The sequence below is a fragment of the Aspergillus flavus genome, chromosome 2, assembly GCF_009017415.1.
Source record: "Aspergillus flavus chromosome 2, complete sequence".
NCBI classification, from domain to species: domain Eukaryota; kingdom Fungi; phylum Ascomycota; class Eurotiomycetes; order Eurotiales; family Aspergillaceae; genus Aspergillus; species Aspergillus flavus.
Genome location: NC_092409.1, coordinates 4611126 through 4630996, shown reverse-complemented (window position 1 = coordinate 4630996; position 19871 = coordinate 4611126). Strand labels below are relative to the sequence as shown.

At 49.6% G+C, this 19871-nt stretch overlaps 8 protein-coding genes across 8 annotated transcripts; 5 read left to right on the top strand and 3 right to left on the bottom strand.

The window, feature by feature from the left end:
* Nucleotides 1–31: 31 nt before the first annotated feature.
* On the bottom strand, nucleotides 32–5923 carry F9C07_2277990 (exocyst complex component Sec3). Its single transcript, XM_041290091.2, has 4 exons — nucleotides 5409–5923; nucleotides 2975–5181; nucleotides 1775–2892; nucleotides 32–1724 (listed from the first exon to the last, which is right to left on the bottom strand). Exons 1-4 carry the CDS (start codon nucleotides 5605–5607, stop codon nucleotides 797–799), a joined length of 4452 nt encoding a protein of 1483 aa, XP_041143313.1. The 5' UTR covers nucleotides 5608–5923; the 3' UTR covers nucleotides 32–796.
* Nucleotides 5924–6387: 464 nt separating this feature from the next.
* Nucleotides 6388–7623, top strand: F9C07_2282 (ribosome assembly and transport protein Srp40; the record flags this gene model as incomplete). Its single annotated transcript, XM_071510533.1, has 2 exons — nucleotides 6388–6443; nucleotides 6504–7623. 2 exons carry the CDS (start codon nucleotides 6388–6390, stop codon nucleotides 7621–7623), a joined length of 1176 nt encoding a protein of 391 aa, XP_071363963.1.
* A 224-nt stretch (nucleotides 7624–7847) lies between these two features.
* Nucleotides 7848–10681, bottom strand: F9C07_1309032 (F-box domain protein). Its single transcript, XM_041290090.2, has 5 exons — nucleotides 10435–10681; nucleotides 10223–10386; nucleotides 10047–10160; nucleotides 8862–9997; nucleotides 7848–8808 (listed from the first exon to the last, which is right to left on the bottom strand). The coding sequence occupies exons 4-5, from the start codon at nucleotides 9935–9937 to the stop codon at nucleotides 8073–8075; spliced, it is 1812 nt and encodes a 603-aa protein (XP_041143311.1). The 5' UTR covers nucleotides 9938–9997; nucleotides 10047–10160; nucleotides 10223–10386; nucleotides 10435–10681; the 3' UTR covers nucleotides 7848–8072.
* A 122-nt stretch (nucleotides 10682–10803) lies between these two features.
* On the top strand, nucleotides 10804–12645 carry F9C07_2284 (putative cytochrome P450 monooxygenase). The gene is made up of 3 exons (XM_071510666.1): nucleotides 10804–11199; nucleotides 11270–12372; nucleotides 12431–12645. Exons 1-3 carry the CDS (start codon nucleotides 10868–10870, stop codon nucleotides 12565–12567), a joined length of 1572 nt encoding a protein of 523 aa, XP_071363962.1. The 5' UTR covers nucleotides 10804–10867; the 3' UTR covers nucleotides 12568–12645.
* A 268-nt stretch (nucleotides 12646–12913) lies between these two features.
* Nucleotides 12914–13478, bottom strand: F9C07_2285 (mitochondrial 37S ribosomal protein mS37; the record flags this gene model as incomplete). Its single annotated transcript, XM_041290089.1, has 3 exons — nucleotides 12914–13012; nucleotides 13118–13197; nucleotides 13352–13478. 3 exons carry the CDS (start codon nucleotides 13476–13478, stop codon nucleotides 12914–12916), a joined length of 306 nt encoding a protein of 101 aa, XP_041143309.1.
* Nucleotides 13479–13789: 311 nt separating this feature from the next.
* Nucleotides 13790–15374, top strand: F9C07_2286 (uncharacterized protein; the record flags this gene model as incomplete). Its single annotated transcript, XM_041290099.1, has 2 exons — nucleotides 13790–14146; nucleotides 14196–15374. The coding sequence occupies 2 exons, from the start codon at nucleotides 13790–13792 to the stop codon at nucleotides 15372–15374; spliced, it is 1536 nt and encodes a 511-aa protein (XP_041143308.1).
* Nucleotides 15375–16285: 911 nt separating this feature from the next.
* On the top strand, nucleotides 16286–17581 carry F9C07_2287 (uncharacterized protein; the record flags this gene model as incomplete). Its single annotated transcript, XM_041284903.1, has 1 exon — nucleotides 16286–17581. One exon carries the CDS (start codon nucleotides 16286–16288, stop codon nucleotides 17579–17581), a length of 1296 nt encoding a protein of 431 aa, XP_041143307.1.
* Nucleotides 17582–18272: 691 nt separating this feature from the next.
* F9C07_2288 (putative proline utilization protein PrnX-like protein) lies at nucleotides 18273–19673 on the top strand (the record flags this gene model as incomplete). Its single annotated transcript, XM_041284902.1, has 1 exon — nucleotides 18273–19673. The coding sequence occupies one exon, from the start codon at nucleotides 18273–18275 to the stop codon at nucleotides 19671–19673; it is 1401 nt and encodes a 466-aa protein (XP_041143306.1).
* Between the last annotated feature and the right edge of the window lie 198 nt (nucleotides 19674–19871).

Sequence of the window (19871 nt, the reverse complement as noted above, 5' to 3'; positions counted from 1 at the left end):
GCTGCAAGTGCCGTATTCCTTTGCTTTCCTCTTTTTTTTTTTTTTTTTTTTTTTTACTTGTTAGTCCTTTCTTACTCTACTTGTATTGCACTAATAGTAGTAAGATAAGAATTGCTTACCGACAGGGCCATTGTACGCTGACATCGTCCAGTCCTTTCGATCATGCCTATACCCTCGTTTTTTGTCTTCAAATAATCCCCGTCGCTTATTTCTCTATGTCATGATAAGAGGAATTGGTCATAATACATGTAATTACGTATGTGGGGAAGGGCCAAAACGATACGCGTCTTACCTGTGATCGTCTATCAATTGCCTCTCTGCCTTGTTGAGTTTCCTGGTTCGCTGGGTTGCCCTTCCAGTGGAAAGGTTATCTTGGTTCGCCAGTCTATCCGCGTGGTTGAAACAACCTGTCTTTATACGCAGATGTCCGACTATCGAGGATAGAAGCTTCAAAATAAACTGGTGACAAGGTCATAATACATTCATATCACCATTCTCTAGATGTCCAAGGCACCTATATACCATCAATAATGAGGGGTCATGCAGGAGAATGATAAGCTAAGGTAAAAACGAAAATGAAATCGGTGATATAACGCAGTATTATTCAATCCAGACGCCCCAATTCTAGGATCCATGGACATGGATATATGCTTCCGTTGCTCCCCACCCAGCAAACCAGTGCAAATAGAACAGAAAAGAGAAAGGGTACTTGTATAAGGCAGAAACTCGGAGGGAAAAAATGAACAGTCAGGGAAACAAAGAAAAGGCGCTGAACCGTAGTACACTGGGCATCCATTTATTTCTTGAACATGGCGATTGCATCCTCCTTACGCCATTCGAGGTCTAGTTGGCCTTCGTACACCGTATTAAGAATGCGTCGGGTGCGGTCATACGCCCCCTCATACCGACTTTCACATTCTCGCAGTACCTTCAACACAAGGCTGCGGCTGAGTCCAGGGTCGTCAGCATCACCAAAGTGCTTCTCCACCCGTTTCTTGAGTGCCTCAATACCACGCCGCATTTCTTTCGCATCGTACGTGGCTAAAACTTTCTTCGCTACCGAGCGCGAGTGGCTAGGGCGGCTCGAGATATCTGCCGGGTTGCTTGTGGTCGCCAATAAGCCTTCCGCGGATTCAACGAACTCAAGTAACTTGCCCAGTGGACGGTGAATGACAGAGTCTAGATAGAGCTTCATGTGTTCATGATAATCCTGGTAAGCCCGCTCGCGCCATTTTTCTAGGACCGGTAGGCCTCGAACATCCACCTCCTCAATGTAATGGTTCATATTCTCGATCAGAAGGATGTGATAGTTCAGTGCCTCCTTATCTTCTGGGTCGCCCGAAGTTGCCGCTGCACCGTTAGGTTGGCCAGGGGCTTCTTTGGCGATAAACTTAAGTGACTCCCACATGGCACGGTTGATGCGGTTGTAAGCTTCATTAACGCTGATTCGAATGTCACAGAACTCTTGTGCGGGCTGTGACAGCATGTTCTCGACAGCCGTGGAGAAATGGGGAAAGACTCGCATGAAGGAGATGACCCCCTTCCGCTTGTTCACCTTAACCTTGGTGTCTTCAATTCCACGAATCTGCTCGTCTACAAAGCGGTTAAAGAGACCAATCAATCGGGAATGGAGTTTTTGGAGTGAATGGACGATGAAGTCTTGGTTGGTATCTTCAAAATCCAGAACCGCCTTTTCCAAAGCAAACAGGATACCTATCCCTTGTCTGTAACAAGTTAGCGTGGCACGAACGTGATTGCTTCGTGATGTACTTACAAGGGATCGGCCTGAATGGACGAATCCACAAGGCTCTGCATATCGTTCGGCCAGAATGAAAACAGTTCGTCCATAATCTGTTCCACTTTCCTTGCCATTCCTCGATCGGTATCGTGCAACTGCTTGACGCCAAAGTCGGGTAACCGGCGCTCCTCAGGGTGGACAGATGCAACGAGGTCGGGGAAATCAACGTGCGACAGTGAGCTTAGATGGAAGAATTGAACTAGGAAGTTCTGCTCCTCTGATATCATGCTCAAGGTCTCATGAAGTGCGCCTGCAAACGATTCATAAGGCTCCAGATGTCCATGCTGCTTGTCACCAGAAGGCAGCCGTAGGCCCGCTGCAGCCCTCATAGTTTTTCCTCGTTTCACGGTTAACTTCCTGGCGGCCATCGTGATGCCTTCATTTTCCTTTTCTTTCTCCTGATGTGTAAACAGAAGCTCGTGCTCTTCTCCAGAGGGTTTTCTCGACGCCTTTTTCCAAGCAAGACTATTGTCCCGAAACTCATTCTGGTAAGGTTGTTTAGCCTGTTGTTCGTACAGGTTGATAAGCCCATGCCACTCTGCGCCACTGACTTCCTTTGCAAAGAGCATCAGCGCATTATACATCCACAGCTCTCGGCGGAAGTATTCTCGTGCTCTACTGTCGAGCTTCATAGGATCTTTTGAGCTATTAGTAGCAGTGTCGACCCTTTTCTGTTCAGCAACCTTGTAAGCAATGGCCATGAACTGCTTGAGCCGCTGCAAGAACAACCGAGATTGCGAACGATACTCCTCTTTCTTCTCCTTGATCGCACGCATTTGGCCAATTTCCGTATCAGCATACACACCCACACTGCCGTGATCCCCAGCCGCATCAGCCAATCGCCTCTTATTCTGCAATATATCAGAATCAATCATCAACATAGCTTTATACAGAGTTGATAATGCAGTCTCGGTATCCCTCAGCCCATCAGGGTTACTGAGAGACGCCTCTTTCAAGGAACGTAACTCCACCGAGGAGATAGAAAGAGTTTTGAGCAGATTTTGAAGCTCGTTATGGAGTAGTTTCTGGTTGGCGGTCTGCACTTGCAGACCTTGAGACTGCGTTTCTATATAGGATACATCATCATGAAGGGTCTGTCCACGGAGTTAGCAAACATGTAGCCTAGCATATACAAAAGAGGGGACGGAAGTTGGTTGTGCGGGCTTGATAACTTACATTGAGTTCATGCGAGTACAGTGTTAGAAGATTATCCAGCTCTTCACACTCTTCGATAGTCTTGTCAATCAACTTGGCAAGTTGATCGATCTTTCCTTCTTGCTGCTCAAGATTACCCAGCCAGCTAGTAGCCTCGACACGACCGATCTCACGGCGGATATCCGCCTCAAGATCCTCGATTTTCTTCTCGTCATTCAAGCGTCCATTCCACCCAAGGTCAGTCAATATGTCGTCAAAGTCCGCACCACGCCCACCTATGCTGCTGGGATCGACCCCAAGCGCCTGACAGTATTTGATCGTATTGTCTTCGTGGCGCCTGCGGCGTCGACCGTCAGGAGATGGAGACACAGACCTCGCTCGTTCGTCCGCACCGACTTTCACGGTAGCCCTCGAAGTATCTCTCGGTTCCTCTTGAGTCTCAACAGAGGTAACAGTAACTTCTTCGGCGGCAGCCTGTGTTACTTCAACTGTAGGTGGCTCCAGTATAGGAGACTTGGCTGGAGAGGGCACTTCCTTCGCTGGAGATGGAAGGGCTGGTATCTCTTTATCCGGCGTTTCGGGGGACACCACAGGTTCAATAGCTGTACGAAGTGAGGGCGCGGGCACGACTCCAGTGATCCCATCAGGCCCATTGTGCTCCTCGGCTTTTTGTTTCCTTGCGGCCGCTAATAGTCTCTCACCAGCACCACCAGGTCTCGGCTTGAAAGCACCATGAGCGGTAGCGGCTTTGCGAAGTGCACCTACAACTTCCTTGCTCTGCTTTTTCTTGATCATAGGCCCAAGACCAGGGCGATGTGCATCCGCCTCGTTTTCCGCAGGTGATGTGGGCACCTCAGGGGGACTGGCTGGCGGAGAGATCGGCCCACCCTCTCGGACCAATTCGCTGGGTTGCGATTCCATAGTGGATACGGGTGCTGCTGTTTCAGTAACAACGGCTCTCATTTGAGCGTTAGCAGCGTTTGACGTGGCCAGCTTTAACGCTGGTGGTACCTCGACAGGTTGCGTGTCGGGAGTGCGTTCGGATGCAATGTTGTCGTAAGGCTCCGTGGGAACCTCGGGACTGGATGCCTTAATACTACCCTCATTGAAAGCTGAGTTAGGCCCCGGGTTACTAGCTGGACTTGGGTTGACATTCGGACTCTCACTCGGAACCGATTGAGCTGTGGTAGGCCGGGAACCGTCATTGTTGTGCCTAGGTGAGCTGAAGGCCAGATCCTGGGTGCGAGGCTTTGGCTCTGGCACACCTTTCCCATCCCGCGATGGCGGTGGCTGGACCTCGGGGCGTGTGACTACGTTACGTTCCGACTCTCCACTTGGTCGATCCCGCTGACTCGAAGCCGAAGCGGCCAGTAAACTAGTAGGAATGTCTAAGCCCCTCGATTCCGGTGATACTGGGGACTTGGGCATTCGGTTTTCAGATGCCAGACGCTCAGTTGAGCGGGGAGGTGGCTGGTCTCGCTGGTCAGGAGGAACTGGCGGGGGGTGCTGAGGCGGTACAGGAGGAGTGGGAATGCTTCTCCCGGACTGACCAGACTGGGCAGTAGATGGTCTACCCATTTGATCCCGACTGCGTTGGGCTCTCAGGGATTGCTCTTCAGAGGGTAGCCGGCGAGGCCCATCACGGCTAGGTGCACGACTCGAGTAAGGAGACTGAGGCCGGCTACCATGGGATGAATATGGTGGCCCTGGAGGAGGAAGTGTCACTTCAGGTCTCGGGGGTCCTTGGCCAGGGTGTTTAGGGCCCGGAGGGGGCATGCCCGCAAGCAATTGTCGCTCACGATCATCGAAGCCTATCAGCTCCGGTACCTTCCCGCCGGTGTATTTCTTGTAGATTTTCACCAAACTACCGATGAAGAAATCCTTCTCCTTAGATGTCCTAGCTTGCCAGTAATAGGGCTTCCCAATGGTCACCACAAAGCCAACATTCGAGGCCCATTGTTTCTGCTGTTGTTCCAATGGAGACGACGGTATCCAAGCATTGAATGACTGTATCGCAGACAGGTCGTCTAACATCCACGTTTTACCAATAGAAAACGAACCATCATTATTTTCCCTAGCCTTGTGCACACGCACCCTACCTGATTTTCTCACAGCAACAATTATTGCTCGAGGCTTCTTGTTGTCGGGTGGGGAATTCGGCGGAGGGGGTGTAGACGGGTACGCAGCATCCTCCGTGATGCGAACGTGTGTTATATAGGATTCAGTCACTGGGAGCAGTAGGAGATATCAGCAAGCAATCCACGAATCCAGCCACCACGTTTTGCGCTTGGTCCTATCCTTCGCCGTGCAAAGATCTTCGTCCAGGTCTTAGCAGGCGCGCCAGAGCAGAAAGCGACCACCTATTATACAGGTCCCTCGGTTTGACATGATAAAACCCAGTTCAATCAAGGCAAGGCGACTAAAGCAACAGTGCGCAACAAGAGGAAATACATACAAGAGCCATCGCCATCCTTCCTTGAGAAACAGCTTTGAATGATCCGTCTCTTCTCGTCTTCGAATCTCTCGGCCCTCGACATTGAGGCTTCACCATGTCCGGTATGACCTGCATTGCGACCATCGCCGATTCGACGCGGATCTCTTTGAGGCGGGATCTCGCCAGGATGCGGGCCCCGCGAGCGATCACGACCATTCATTATTGCTTTTCAATTGCCGAAAGCCTGGTTCACTCAGGAGGTACCAGAAGCCAGGTGAACATGATCGGGAGTATCGGGGATAGGCTACACGGTGCGCGCCGTGTTCGGAGGACGGCCGGTCAGGTAGTTGACTCGGAAAAACTAATATAAATGTCAGAGTTTAGAAAGAAAACTGAGTAAGTACAGCATGGATTGCTGGCGTTGAATCAAAAGCCCACAGAGAGGAGCGAGCCGGTAGATGTACAGTAGCTACTGGGGGGATGGACGGCGGGCGCTAGTAACCAACGGGCGGAGAGCTCGTGGTTACTGCATACTTACGGAGAATGTACTGCGTTACGGAGGTTGACATAGTGCAGCCAACTACCGTCTATTTGATAGACTCGAAGTTGAAGAATCTAAAATCGGTAGTTCGTAGCCACATTCTCTATACATCAAATCCTTTCAATTGATTACATCTAATAACCTCAACTTATTCTTACTTTGGTCTCTTCACAATTCCGATGGAGTATTGTTGTCGTTCGCATAGATTGGCTAAAACTCGTCATGTCACGAGAGGCCCACGTGAAGGCAACTGTCTGTGATACTTTGGTTGGCCAATCACAGAGTGCGCTATTGTTGACCGCCTTCCTAGCGCGTTTTTGCAAGTTTTTTTTTTTTTTTTTTTTTTTTTTTTTGTTGCTCCAAAGAAACCTTTGAAGACCTGTAGACGAAGATTCCGTACTTCGTACAGTGATAGCACAGCCATTGTATCTGAGAGACACCGAATTCAGAACTATCATCATGGCTGGAAAGAAATCTTCTCCTGCCAAGTTGGCTCAGGATAAGAAGGTGGGAGGGTTCTAATCATTCAGGAAGGATTGATTTACTGACAATTTTCGGCTTCGAAAGGCCAAGAGTGCGCCCTCTTTTCCTCCCCAGCTGATCGCCTCCATTGAAGCTTTTCTTACCGAGTCTGGTTTCACCAGTACCGGTAAGGCCTTTGCGAAAGAACAGGCCAGCAAATCCGTTAGCAAGTCGCTGTCCGACTCCAAGAATGCGCCATCTTTGCTCGAAATCTTCCAAAACTGGGCAGATAATGAAAAGGCTACCGAGAAGTCTTCTGAATCCAGCTCATCAGAGAGCTCCAGCAGTTCCAGCAGCAGCGAAGAAAGCTCCAGCAGCTCGGATGAGTCGAGCGACTCTGACGTTGAGATGAACGATGCGCCGAAAGCGCAGTCGAAGAAACAATCCAAGAACTCCTCTTCCTCTTCATCTTCGTCTTCTTCGTCTTCCTCTTCCTCGTCCGGCTCCGATAGCGATGCTGATGATGAGAGCGAGGAGGAGACGGCAGCACCCGCTCCTGCCAAACCTCAGGGTACCAAGCGGAAGGCCGAGTCTGATTCCTCGTCTTCTGAGTCTGAGTCCGATTCCGACAAAGCCCCTCAAAATAAGAAGACAAAGATCGCTGCTAAGAAAGAGAGCTCGTCTTCTGACTCCTCTGCCTCTTCTGACTCTTCATCCTCTGAATCTTCGTCCTCGGCTAGCGACTCTAGCGACTCGTCATCCGATTCCAACTCCGACTCTGATTCCTCGGATTCCGACTCTAGTGACTCTTCTTCCTCTTCCTCCGACTCCGACGAGGAAGATGGAAAGGAAAACAAGACTTCATCATCCTCTCAAAGTTCCTCCGGCAGTGAAACAGTTCAAAACTCCGACTCGGGTGTCCAGAAGTCCACTAACATTTCGACACCCGTGACCGGTTCATCTAGTGCTAGCCCAGCCCCCCGAAATGGCCCCGCCCAGAAAAAGCACACCGGTGCCCGCCCTACTCCTCTGGCTCTTCTTAGTGAACAGCCTACCGACCACTTGCTTTCCAACGACTACGTCCCCTATGCCTATGCTGACAGAGCCTTTAAGGATCTCTCCGTCACTCGTGGCAAGGGCTTTACGAAAGAGAAGAACAAGAAGAAGCGCGGCTCTTACCGTGGTGGTCCCATTGATATCTCGGGAGGCAAGTCGTTCAAGTTCGAGGATTAAATTGAGGCCACTGCAGTGGATTGAGTTGCGTTGTGCCGACTGCCGTCATGCTCAGCATGCTATCCTTTCTCCCATAACACGTTACAAAAGTTTAGACCCTTAGATCTAGATTTGCATATTTAGATCTTGTTACCCATTTCTTTATTAACAACTACAAGCAAGGCGCTGATGGAGCTGGGACTTCTGTTTAATTATTCGTGCAAACTATCACAAAAAAAGTCAAAATTTTTATCAACCGTCTTTCCTGTCAGATACTCAAGAACCCATGAACCAATAGAATACTTCCCTATCTAAGAGTTCCCATCTACTAGTATCTACCAACATCGACCACCCTACATTGATAGTAAACAACCACGCAACAAAACAAGCGCCAAGAACCAACACTCCTTGATCGTATGCCAGCAGAGGAACGAACCATTATAAGCATAGAAGCCATCAAGCCATCCAATTCAATCCCGACGTCTCCAAGCAGCAAATCTTTCCATTGGGTTCCACCTCCGGTCCCAGCCCGTTAGCTGCTCATTTTTGATATTAGTCTCATCAATATACGCGAATCGCTTCTGTGTTCTCAATGGAGATGTTGTAGTCGTGTCATCAGGCTCCGGTCGTTCGTAGCCAGACAAATCCAGAACTCGCTCGGGGTTGTAAGTCGTCCTGTCCTCCTGGATTTCTAAGTCTATATCAATCATTTCCCGATACCAATCCCCGCATGAGCCAGTTAAGTCATCAGTAGACATGAAGTCCAATCGAACGACGCCGTCAGTGATTCCGGCGTATACCGTGGGCGACAGAGGTGACGGTGAACACAGGGAGTATATGGCACCGCGGTAAGGAGTGGATTCACGTTGGCGCCTCCGAGGTGCATTTGGATACAATGGTGGTGCGTAGAATAGGAACATGGAGAAATCTTTGCGGGGGTACCTGATGCTCTCTACTGGGGGTGCGATCTCTCCTCCAGAGGCTTTTCGACGGGGCACGTTGTGCTGGTAAATGGAAGAAGCCCTGGAATCTGTGTAACTGTAGGTTTTTGGCATCCGGAGATCGAAGATCTTCACAACGGCGTCTGCGCCGGCTCCTGCGAGAAATCTGTCATGGCCAAAAGGGTGAAGGGAGTAGATTTGGCTTTGGTCGGTTGGGTCTTTATAAGTGGACTCGGATGCCCGGTTTGAGCGAACGTCATGAAGTCTGCGCAATCGTCAGCTGTATGGACAAGCGATCATAGGGGGAAAAGATCGTACCTGATTCGACGATCACCCCAAGCAGCGAGAAATGTACTACCAGGAGACCCCGTGGTGACCTGCTGTCCGCATAGAGGCGCCATTGCATTGACAATGACACTTGCAGTAGACCCAAGCCGCACATCCTGATCTAAGGAGCCCACGCTGATTTCACGTTCCAGCGCCAGCCGTTCTGATGAAATGGAAGAGATAGCCAGTGCATCCTCTGAGCGCCCTGTACCTATAGCAAACAGGGTCGGAGACAGGAATTTAGAGCACTTGTTACGTGCTGCAAGCCTTGATCCGATTACAATATTCCCAAAGGGTTCAACCACGTCATCGTCCTTAGTAGTACTATAAAATGTGATTGTTCCTTTTTTGTCGTGCGCAGCCAGAATCGGGTCTGGTCCTTCACTCAAATCGATATGTTCGAGCCCAGAGTTGGATGTCTGGAATCGCTGCACGTAGTCGTGTGTGTCCTCGTTAGGCTTGAGCGCAACATGGAGAAGCTCACCGCGCATTCGACCAAAGATTATATGCTCCTTATCTTCCACTTTGCGATAATGCCCCGGTCGCAGGATATGCAGGCCACAGACGTCATCGTGGCTGCTGACGACATCCAAATCATCGAAAATGGCCCATTGGGAATTCTGGGCCTTTCCATGTTGTTTGATTTTCATGACAATCTCATGCCCGCCGCCCCAAGCGAGCACCTCCCTGCGGTCCGCCCATGTGCTTCCGTTCCAGATTTCGTATGAATCAATTGCAGGGCGATATCCAAGGGTGGGTCTGTCGGTTCGCGTTGTGATCCCCAATTCAGCGCGAGTAGGGGGCTTAGCAACGAAGCGACTAACTACCGCATTTTTGTCCAAAGCTCGAGAGCGAGAAGTCAGAGCTTGGGTCACATCTTTCCAACATGAAGACGGTACAAAGCCAGGAAACCGGTGCTCAATAAACGCCCGGAAAACACGCCCATCCTCGGCAGATACAACTCCATACAAACGCTTGCAGGTCTGTGCGATATGTACCAAGTCACTGGCAGATGGTAGATAAGTTGCAATGAGATAGATTATCTCCACGGGCAGTTTAGACAACATAGTGAAGATCTAAACTGTTTCTAAGGGCGAAGAATGCTAAAAGGTCTAGTGGCGGTTACCCTGAAAGTACATGAGTATCCGAAACTGTTTGTAGATGTCCACGACTCACATATGTACTCCAGTCTAAAGCATTAGCGACATCATAATTCGTCTGTGAATATATATATCTAAGGTCCTTTCCACGGAAATTTAGGACATGCTGCAATCAACAATAACGCGAAGGCTGTTTTGGTCCATCAGCCTGGGAACATAGTAGTGAGGCCATGGTGTGAGTCACTCGAGTACTCTTGAGACGGCAAATGATTCATGGCAAAAATTCGCAGAGGAGATATTTTACACCCACACACATTAAGAAAGAAGATCTAGTAGTTTAAAAGATACAAGACGACGATAGTGATTGTGATGTTGCGTTGTGGGATTTCGGTCATTATGTCATTCCCAATCAGATCCTGCGCTTATCAGCCCGATTTAATAAATCTTATCTCCGCACTCTTCACCTTTCCTTATCAGGTCTCATTCAAATGTGGGGTGTTTTGCAGCACTGAAGGAGCAATTTAACCATAGAGACTCCACTTATTACTAAAGAGATACGTAGTGGTCTTCTTGACTCACTGGGGTACTCATCGAATACGGAGGCCATTATCGTGTCTTTTCCTTAAAAGGATTGCCAACTTGACTCCTCTCGTCAAAAGTTTCTATATGCGGGGGAAGCTTCTCCTAATGGTAGGTCCACCCTGTAGCAAGGGTCCGTCGGAGTCGACCGCTCCTTCGACCTGATAATGGTAGTCGAGTCTTGCAATTAAAATAAGATCTTCAGTGCCTTTCATCCTTGCTAACAGTCGTTCCTCTTTTCTGTTGCACACAAGTCTCCTGAAGCCCTCTTTAACACGCCCACTGTCTGGTCTTGATGCCAAGTGAACAGTCGCAAAAATGGCCGGATCGCCTATAGTGGCTATATCAGCGATTGTCTTGACAATTACATTGTTATATAAATGTATTGTGTATCCCGTCTTCCTCTCTCCATTGTCCAAGATCCCAAATGCGCACTGGACAGCGCCAATATCTCCTGCTTGGATGCTCTGGAAGCGTTTCCGGAGTCAAAACAACCGGACCATCCAGGCTGCCCATGAGAGACTTGGACCTATCGTGCGGCTTTCCCCATCCGAGATCTCCATCAATTGTGTTGAAGGTGGTATCAAAACCGTCTACACAGGCGGATTCGAAAAGCATGAATGGTATCCACGAGTATTCGGATCACTCGGGTAAGGCGATACACTCTATCAAACTGTGACTGCTTTGACTAGAGCTGATAAAGGACTGCACCCTATAAAGGACCGTCAGCATGTTCACCATGATTAGCAGCAAGCCTCATTCTGTTCGCAAAAGGATGTTGTCTAATATCTATAGCAAGTCATACTTGCAGTCCTCACCTCATATGCGTCTGATCTCGGAGAGTATTTTGTTCGATCGCCTCTTGCCAATAATCCAGGAAGCAGTCTCCTCTGATGCGCCTATTGAAGTCCATGATCTCAATCAGGGACTCACCATAGACTTTGTATCAGCTTATCTCTTTGGCTTGGCGAATGGAACCAACTGGCTTCAAGATGCACCCTTTCGGCGCAGGATGCTCCACTACTACCAGGGCAGGAAACCTTATGAGTTCTACCACCAGGAAGTTCCTAATCTTGTATCCTGGACTAAGTCCCTCGGTATCCGTTTGATTCCTAGATGGTGCGATGAGGCCAACGAAATGCTTGATGCTTGGTGTCTAGACCTTTGCGACAAAGCCGAACAATGCCTGCAATCAACCGAGGTCAGCGTGGAGCCTGTGGTATACAAACAGCTCCAACAAGCAATGATAAAGCAGTCGTCACAAAAGGAGAACACAGACGAGAGCCTGAAGCAACAAAGACTCGACATTGCCTGTGAATTGTACGATCAACTCACCGCTGGTTTTGAAACCAGTGCCGTCGCCCTCACTTACCTGTTCTGGGAGCTTTCTCGGCATCCAGACGTGCAGGAAGAGCTGCGAGCAGAGCTCTTGACACTGGAGCCAAAGATTCTGTTTCCCCGATCTAGTGCGTCGAGGGGCCTGCCTCAGGCAAAAGCAGTTGATTCATTACCTCTTCTTGAGGCCATAGTTACGGAAACGTTACGCCTCCATGCCCCAATTCCTGGAATACAGCCTCGTGTCACACCTTATCCATCCTGTACCTTAGCTGGTTACAGCGATATCCCTGCAAACATCAGAGTTAATGCGCAGGCATACTCGCTCCATCGCAACCCTGACGTATATCCGGATCCTGAGACGTGGCAACCTAAGCGGTGGCTTAAGGGTGTCAACTCGGATTCCGACCTTGAAGAAAGAAGGCGGTGGTTCTGGGCTTTCGGAAGTGGTGGAAGGATGTGTGTTGGAAGTAATCTGGCTTTGCAGGGTAAGTTGACCATTGTACCTCATATAGAGTTTCCCCAAGCTGACATCTTTGACTATAGAAATCAAACTAGTAACGGCGGCCATCTACAGCAACTACAGGACGTCCATCGTAGACGACGACAACATTGAACCAATCGACGCCTATACGGTTAAGCCCCGCGGAGATAAACTGGTGTTGAAATTTGAAGCCGCGTAAATCGTAACCCAGTGTTAACTTTCCCATAACCACCAAGATCATTAGCTACGTCTTCCGAATGATCAAGATTGAAACGTGTGTTTTCTTTATAACATAGCACATGTAATGTACAGAAGGGGATGTTCGTAATACAAGCTCACATCCACCCGATTCAAACGAAAAGCCTATAACTCCAGATACATAAAGATTTCTTTCCGAGCCCGTCAAGACTCAATCCAGAGCCTCCACGCTTATCACCCATCCCGGGCCCCAACAACCAATATAGAAACCTTGCTTTCTATCATCGCATAACCGGTATGATGCGCGACGCTTCGGGATATCAACGAAAATTGCAGTCAACGAATCCTTAACCAAGAGTACCCTCCCTCTTCTTGGGCCCGACGACCTTGGGGTACATTCTCATGAGGTGGTAGTTGATGGTGTTCTTCTTGTTGGTCTTCGGTTTCTGTATGGCAAGGGAAAAGACATCATTAGCACGATTAACTCGAAACGGAAAAGCGCCATGGAGTTGACGAAGAAGCGTAGGAGAACAGCAAATCAAGATACGTACAGGTGCGTCCATGCATTGCCTCAATTGCTGCTCAAGGGCTGCGCATCCCTCTGCAGTATATCCAGCCGACGCCCAGCAACCTAGCAAGAAACCAGAGTTAGCAACATATCGCGGTAGAAAAATTGTTGACATCTGCATGAGCTCTCCGGAACAGGGACGTTCGACAATCGGACACAACGAAAGTCCATCTGCAAAGTGCCGGCGACAAAGATTGAAAGCAGGAAGTAAACATACTCAGCATCGAAGACATGACTGTCACACAGGGGTTCTGCTCATGCTGATTCGGACGACGGACTCGAAGATGAGGGATGGTCTGCAGACGGACCGGGTTGAGACGAGTCGTGGCACCTTTCGGGGGCATATTGACGGTGTTTCCGGTGTTCAGTGAACTTCTACCACTCAAAGCACCCTAGTTCAATTAATTGGATAGACGAAATGCCACCAATAGCGCCGGTGCAGGTCAATGTATAGTCTTGGGCTCTGGCTCCAAAAGTTGTCGGAAAGCCTTCGGAGGTGCCAAGACATATTCGGCAATTTTGCCCGCGGAAGTGGCTGACATAACACCCTATAGTCCTGTCAGTTAACTATACATTTTGGCCACCTTTGAAGATAAGAGCTACCTGCTACTGTCACTACACTCATTCAGGGTTGTCTTCTTTTATATTGGCGGATATGAGCAAACGGCATGTGGGAGCTTTCAAATTCAATAACATATCCTCTTTATCTACAACGAAGAGTCCGAGATCGAGATGTTTCTCCACGATAAGCCAGCGGCGAAATGCAGATTCGAAGGCGAATGAAAGCAACGAGACTACGCAATCACAGGATGAATCTAAAGAAGAAAGCGCTATGGCGCGAAGGTTGTCGGAGATGACAGAACAAGCTATGCTTGAAGGAGGTCGCTCGGCGCGCAAAAATATAGAACACGCGGGGTTCTCGGATGATCTGAAGAAACAGCTCGAAGAGAGAATTACAGCAACGGCATTCAAAAGTGACCATGCGACTGCCCATTCAATCGTCAACATGCCTGTATGTACCTTTTTAATAATGTTGGAGATTCTAAACTAATGTTCTCAAGTCGAGTGCAGGTCAAGGAACTCAAGATATCGCCGCGGCTGAGCCATGGTCGGGAACAGAGAGCCTTCAGGATGTCACGCTGCGCATGCTCGATAGCTCGAAGAAACCTATGCGCGTACCCTACAAAATTCCACAACCTAACCCCGTTGATATGCGAATCTCTCCGAAGCCTTCGAAATCGCCTGGTCTCCGCCTCGCTCAAGCCAAAGACCGCACATCTACATACACCTTAAGTCAAAGCCCTGGGGTAACGGATGAAGAGCGTGAGGCAATGCGGCGAGAGATGCGAGAGAGATTTACCCCTGGCGGTCGACCAATGCCGATGACGATTCAAGGGTTAGCGTCGCTTGCGAACGAACGGATAGAGGATGCAATGTCGCGCGGTCAATTCGAACGAATAAAACGAGGGAAAGGTGTCAATACACAGACCGACCATAATGCAAATAGTGCATTCATAGATACAACTGAATATTTCATGAACAAAATGATTCAAAAACAAGAGTTGGTTCCTCCGTGGATCGAGAAACAACAGGAGCTAGCGAGGGAGGTTGATCGGTTTCGTCAGCGCTTAAGAACCGAATGGAGGCGGCAAGCTGCTAGGTTGATTGCGAGTGAAGGAGGATCCCTGGAAGCTCAGATGAGGCGTGCTCAGGCTTATGCCGCTGCAGAAGCTCGTTTAGCAGAGAAAGTCAAGATAGAGCGATCGTTCCAAGAGCTTTATAATGTCGAGCCATCCGCAGCGAACCCGAACAACGACGAAAACATAGCTTCTACGTCGCCTGAAGTCGAAACCAAAGAAAACCCTTCGCTACCATATGTTTCACCGTTACGTGACCCTCAGTATCTTTCAACAGAGCGCTCTTTTTATGAGCTAGCAGTCAAGAATCTCAATAATCTCACCCGCTCTTACAACCTGCAAGCACCACCCGTTGCCCAGAAGCCGTACATCAATTTGGAACGTGAATTATCTACATGCTACGCCGATGTAGCGCCAACTTTAGCCGAGGAGATTAAACGGCGCGCGACGGAGAGGACCAGCCCTAAGTCTGTGGGCTCCAAAGCGCCCGGCATTATCGAGTCTCTAAGCACATCAACTACCACACGAGTTTACGAGGAGGATAAAACTAAAGGCTATGGATTCAAGGAATTCTGGCGGGACCTATTTGCAAAGAAAGATTAGTGGCTGGATAGCCATGTGTATATATGCTTGATGTATATATATTGTATGATATTGCCATGTATGATAGACGGGCCGTGCTTTCGTCTAATAAGCGTCGTAAGACCAGGCCGTCCAAGAGAAACTTCCTCACATTAGAAGATAATGGGCCTCTCCGTCACTGGACGCTGGCACTTGCACAGTTGAAAAGCGGCTCGTTTGAGTTTGGACTTCTTTAGGTTGTGATATGATGTGATGTGATGTACCTATGGTAGCCTCTGACGGTGTACTGCTGTATGTGATTCTAGTTCCTTCGCAGTGACAGGGAGCCCTAAGACTAGTCAGAAGCTGCAGACGCAACCTAAGCTTATCGAGCGCCTCTGAAACAGAAACAGATGTTGTAGATACAGGGCAGGATCTGGCTAATCACAGTCGAGCAATGCTGTCCCTGAGTTTGCCCTAAGTGTGCAAGTGACAGGTATACTTACGTGGGTTATAAGAACGGAAGTAGTAATACAGAGAACGTACCAATCAACACACCCGTCCTAAAGATATACGAAGCACTTCAATATTATTTGTGCTAAAACCCCAAAAATTCTAAACTAACGCCAGGATCGAGGTCTGGCAAGTGAGTGGTCCAGTAATTCGAGTGTGATCGGATGTGCAGATGGGCGCGTAACTTGCACCAATAGAGCCACAGAACGGGAGGATCTCCATTGCACTTCAACCTTCTCCATGGCTGGCGCTTCACACTATCACATCCAATCACTCAATACCCGTCTTTCCATATGTCGCTCATATCCCCCTCTTCTTTCAGGATGTGTGTGACTCTGTCTCTTTCTGTAAGGGATTTGCAGTCTCCTTTGCGATCCGCCATTATGTTTAATAAAGATACTTAATCACTAGGTTTGTTATCTGGGGCCCACGAACAAGCAATGTTGCCGGTTCATATAATCCTTGCTGGTCTACTATCTCCTGTGGTTACTGCTGGATCAGTATCCCAGGAACAGTCAAATCTCCTGATTCATATCTCGAACTTGAACCGTCGGGCTGACGGCCACCCCACTACTTATACCTTGGATCAGTCTCTCCTCGCCATCCAAATCGGTGGGATTGTAGGAGCATACGTGATCTTTGTCGCGATCCTCCTGACGTTGCTCCTCTTTGTAGGGCGTCGTCTGAGAAGGACAGTGCAATCGTCCAACTTCACGTTGCAAGTAGAAATGATGAAGCCTGCCAAGCCTCTACCCAGTATGGATCCAAGTCCAGTTACCCCAATCTCTGCCAATCTTCCCAGTCCGGGTATGCCAAATGGCTTCAATCGATCCTGGAGCAGCTTGGGTAAGGGCCCGCGGTCTCACATAGCCAATAACAGCAGTGTGTCTACCATCGACGAGTCAGTGGTTGCATTGGACCGGCGCAGAGCGCAAGAAGAGATGGAAATGCTGTACGCCGCTGTTATGGAACACGATGAGCGGAGGGCAGCTGAGAAGGAGGCTACCCGAGAAGAGAGTGAGATTCATTCTCCGGATAGTGCTCAAACGAACCCGTTCACCGACCCTTCATTGAGACTGTCTGAAGCACCACCTCCCCCTCCTCAAGCGAAGATGCCAACGAGCCCGAGGGCCAGTTCTCGCCTGTCCAGACTCTCGTCACTCTCCCTTTTCAACAGCAACTCTCGCCCTGAGGTGAACACCGGCAAGCCGCGTACTCCCCGTACTCCTCGCATTCCTCTCCGGAAGCTACCAATCTCCTCCCCGATGGGCTCCCCAGATGTGACAGTGTCCAGGTCATATGGAGAGGATCAGCCTCCTCTAACACCACGATTCTACAACCCACCGCCTCCGCCAACACCGCCAGTGGCGACAATCCAGAGCCCAAGGGAGAAGAGAGTGTCAAAGGGCTCGCGAGCGCCAGCCCCAGCGCCCTTGAGTATGTCCGTGGCTGGCCACGGCTCATCCTCCTTGCCCTTCCGTGATGCCTACCCGCAGCAAAGTGCGCCTGCTACCAAGACGACCGTCCTGGAGCGTCCCTTGAAACCTATGAATGGTCCTCGAACTGGGATGCCCACGCCATACAGCCCGTATATGCCGTTTACGCCAGTGACTCCGCTTACACCCAGTCGGATGGTTACCAAACGGCAGAGGAAACGAGAAGCCAAGGAAAGCGGACTACGGGTTCTTAATGAGGATGATGTAGTCCGGGATAACGAAGATATGTGGGGGTTATAACGAGTCACGACATATTGATTGGTTCTTTACCTTTTGCCTTTGTTTTCTTGGCTTGGAGGAGGAGGAGGTTGTTGTTTTTTTTTTTTTTTCTCCCGAAGCCTGTTTGATGTTGCGGCGGAATTGAGTACGTTTAGAAATGGTGATAGGGGATATTTGTAGAGACCGGTGTGATAAATGATATCCGACATATGCCATACCAAGCACAAATCATTGAATAAGCATAACAACAACATATTGTGCCTACCGAAAAGTAAAAGATGGGTCTTGTCTCCGCTCCGCTTTCATTATTCGCCCAGCCGGAGTCTTGACTGTCGTCATCACGGTCCTCAACGCCGACTCTCCGACCCTCTCGGACCTCTTCATTCGATGCGATACTCATGCCAAGGTTGGTCGAGATGGGCTGCTTTTCTTTGCTATTTCTTTGCTAATGGTCGCGGATCTTTATATAGTATGTTAATATATCTCCGCCACCCGCCTAGTTCCGTTTTGGATGGCAGGTGAATTGTTGAATGTCCGTTCGCAGCCGTCAGACCTTATCAGTCCGCCCGCCCACCATAACTCGGTCCCTCCTCCCTCCAACCGTGGTTCAATTAACTTTTCCCTACAACAATAGCTTTTTCTTCTTTCGATGTTCACAATCATTTTGTAATCTGTGGTGACAAGAATATCATACTGCATACACTCGACCTTCATGCCGTTGACTATCCTCTCTCAGGCACAGCTCCGCTCTCTCCTGCTGTCGCTGACCCGCGATGAGATTATATCGCTGCAACAAAACTTAGCGCAGGCGTTGCGAGAATACTCGACGGGAAACCAGGAACAGGGCTGCTCTGCTACCTATCAGCCCCAGAGAACTGCAATCACCCGCAAGAATGGCTCCACAACGCTTTTTATGCCCGCCAGTACCGGCCGCACCATCGGCATGAAAATGATCTCGCTCCAGGATGGGGGCACCGCGGGGTGTGCTGTAGAAACCGGTTTGGATATATCCGAGGGTGAGAAGACATCGTCCCGGAGTCGGCATGGGTCGAGGAACTCCATGAGCTCGCTGTCATCCGACATGAGTGACTTGACCGTCTCGTCGCAGGAAGACGAAAGTTCATCGGTCAGCTCCAGCAGCAAGTCGTTGCCGGCGGGATGTGTGAATAAACAGCCGGTCAACCCTGGACTATCCAACACCATGGGTGCATGGCCCTCAGCTGGTTCCCGAGACACCTCCCCGCAAGGCAGCGTGACACTACTTGACGAGCAAAGCATGCCATTTGGGCTGATCAATGCGCACGAGCTCACTCCATTCCGCACTGCACTAACGTCTACAATGATCTTCAACAAACGCAAGCGAGTGCGCACAGTGGTAGTCTTCGGGGCAGGCAAGCAGGCTTACTGGCACATCCGACTGGCACTGACATTGCGGGGATCGGAAATCAAACGGGTCTTCATCATTAATAGGTCTTTCGATCGGGCAGCAGAACTTCTGCGAGACATTTATTCACCGGAGAACTCTAGTTGGCGCGGGGACGTGAAGTTCTCGGCTGTTAGTAGCGACTTCGTCGAGTACTCACGCATCTTGCAGGACGCCCTGAACAAAGCCGATGCGATCTTCTGCTGCACCCCTTCCATTCAGCCACTCTTTCCTGGGGAGATACTCACGTCACACGAAGCCCGCCGCAAAGGCCGACTGATCAGCGCGATTGGTTCATACAAGCCACACATGACGGAGTTGCCCCCAGAGATCATACGTGACGAGGTTAAGGCACACGGTTCGCATCGGCATTTCCACAAACACGTCAAGCGTAGCGGGGTTGTGGTTGTGGACAGTCTTGAGGCAGCATTGAAGGAGGCCGGAGAGCTGATTCAAGCCGAGATCAAGCCGAATCAGGTTGTCGAGCTGGGCGAGTTGTTGATGGTGCGCTGTGCTGCCCAAGATAAGGACCAAGAGACCGACGATGGTAAAAGCTTACGCGAGTGGGCTGAGCGAGGCAATGTGATTTTCAAGGGGGTGGGGTTGGGATTGATGGACTTGGTCACTGGCGGTGATCTCGTTCAGCTGGCGCGGCAACGGAATATCGGGACCATGGTGGAAGAATTCTGATTTCTCTTTTTTTTTTTCTCTTCTTCTTCTCGAGTGTACTTTCTTTTTCCTGTGTAGCTTAATTTATTACTACCATACCTAATGGATGGCTTATATTCTTTTTTTTCTCTAAACAAAAATCCTGAATTCGGGTCTGATGGGGAAAGCTTAATGTTGTTTGCGTCATCCATTGTGAAATCCATTTTCTTTTGCAGGATC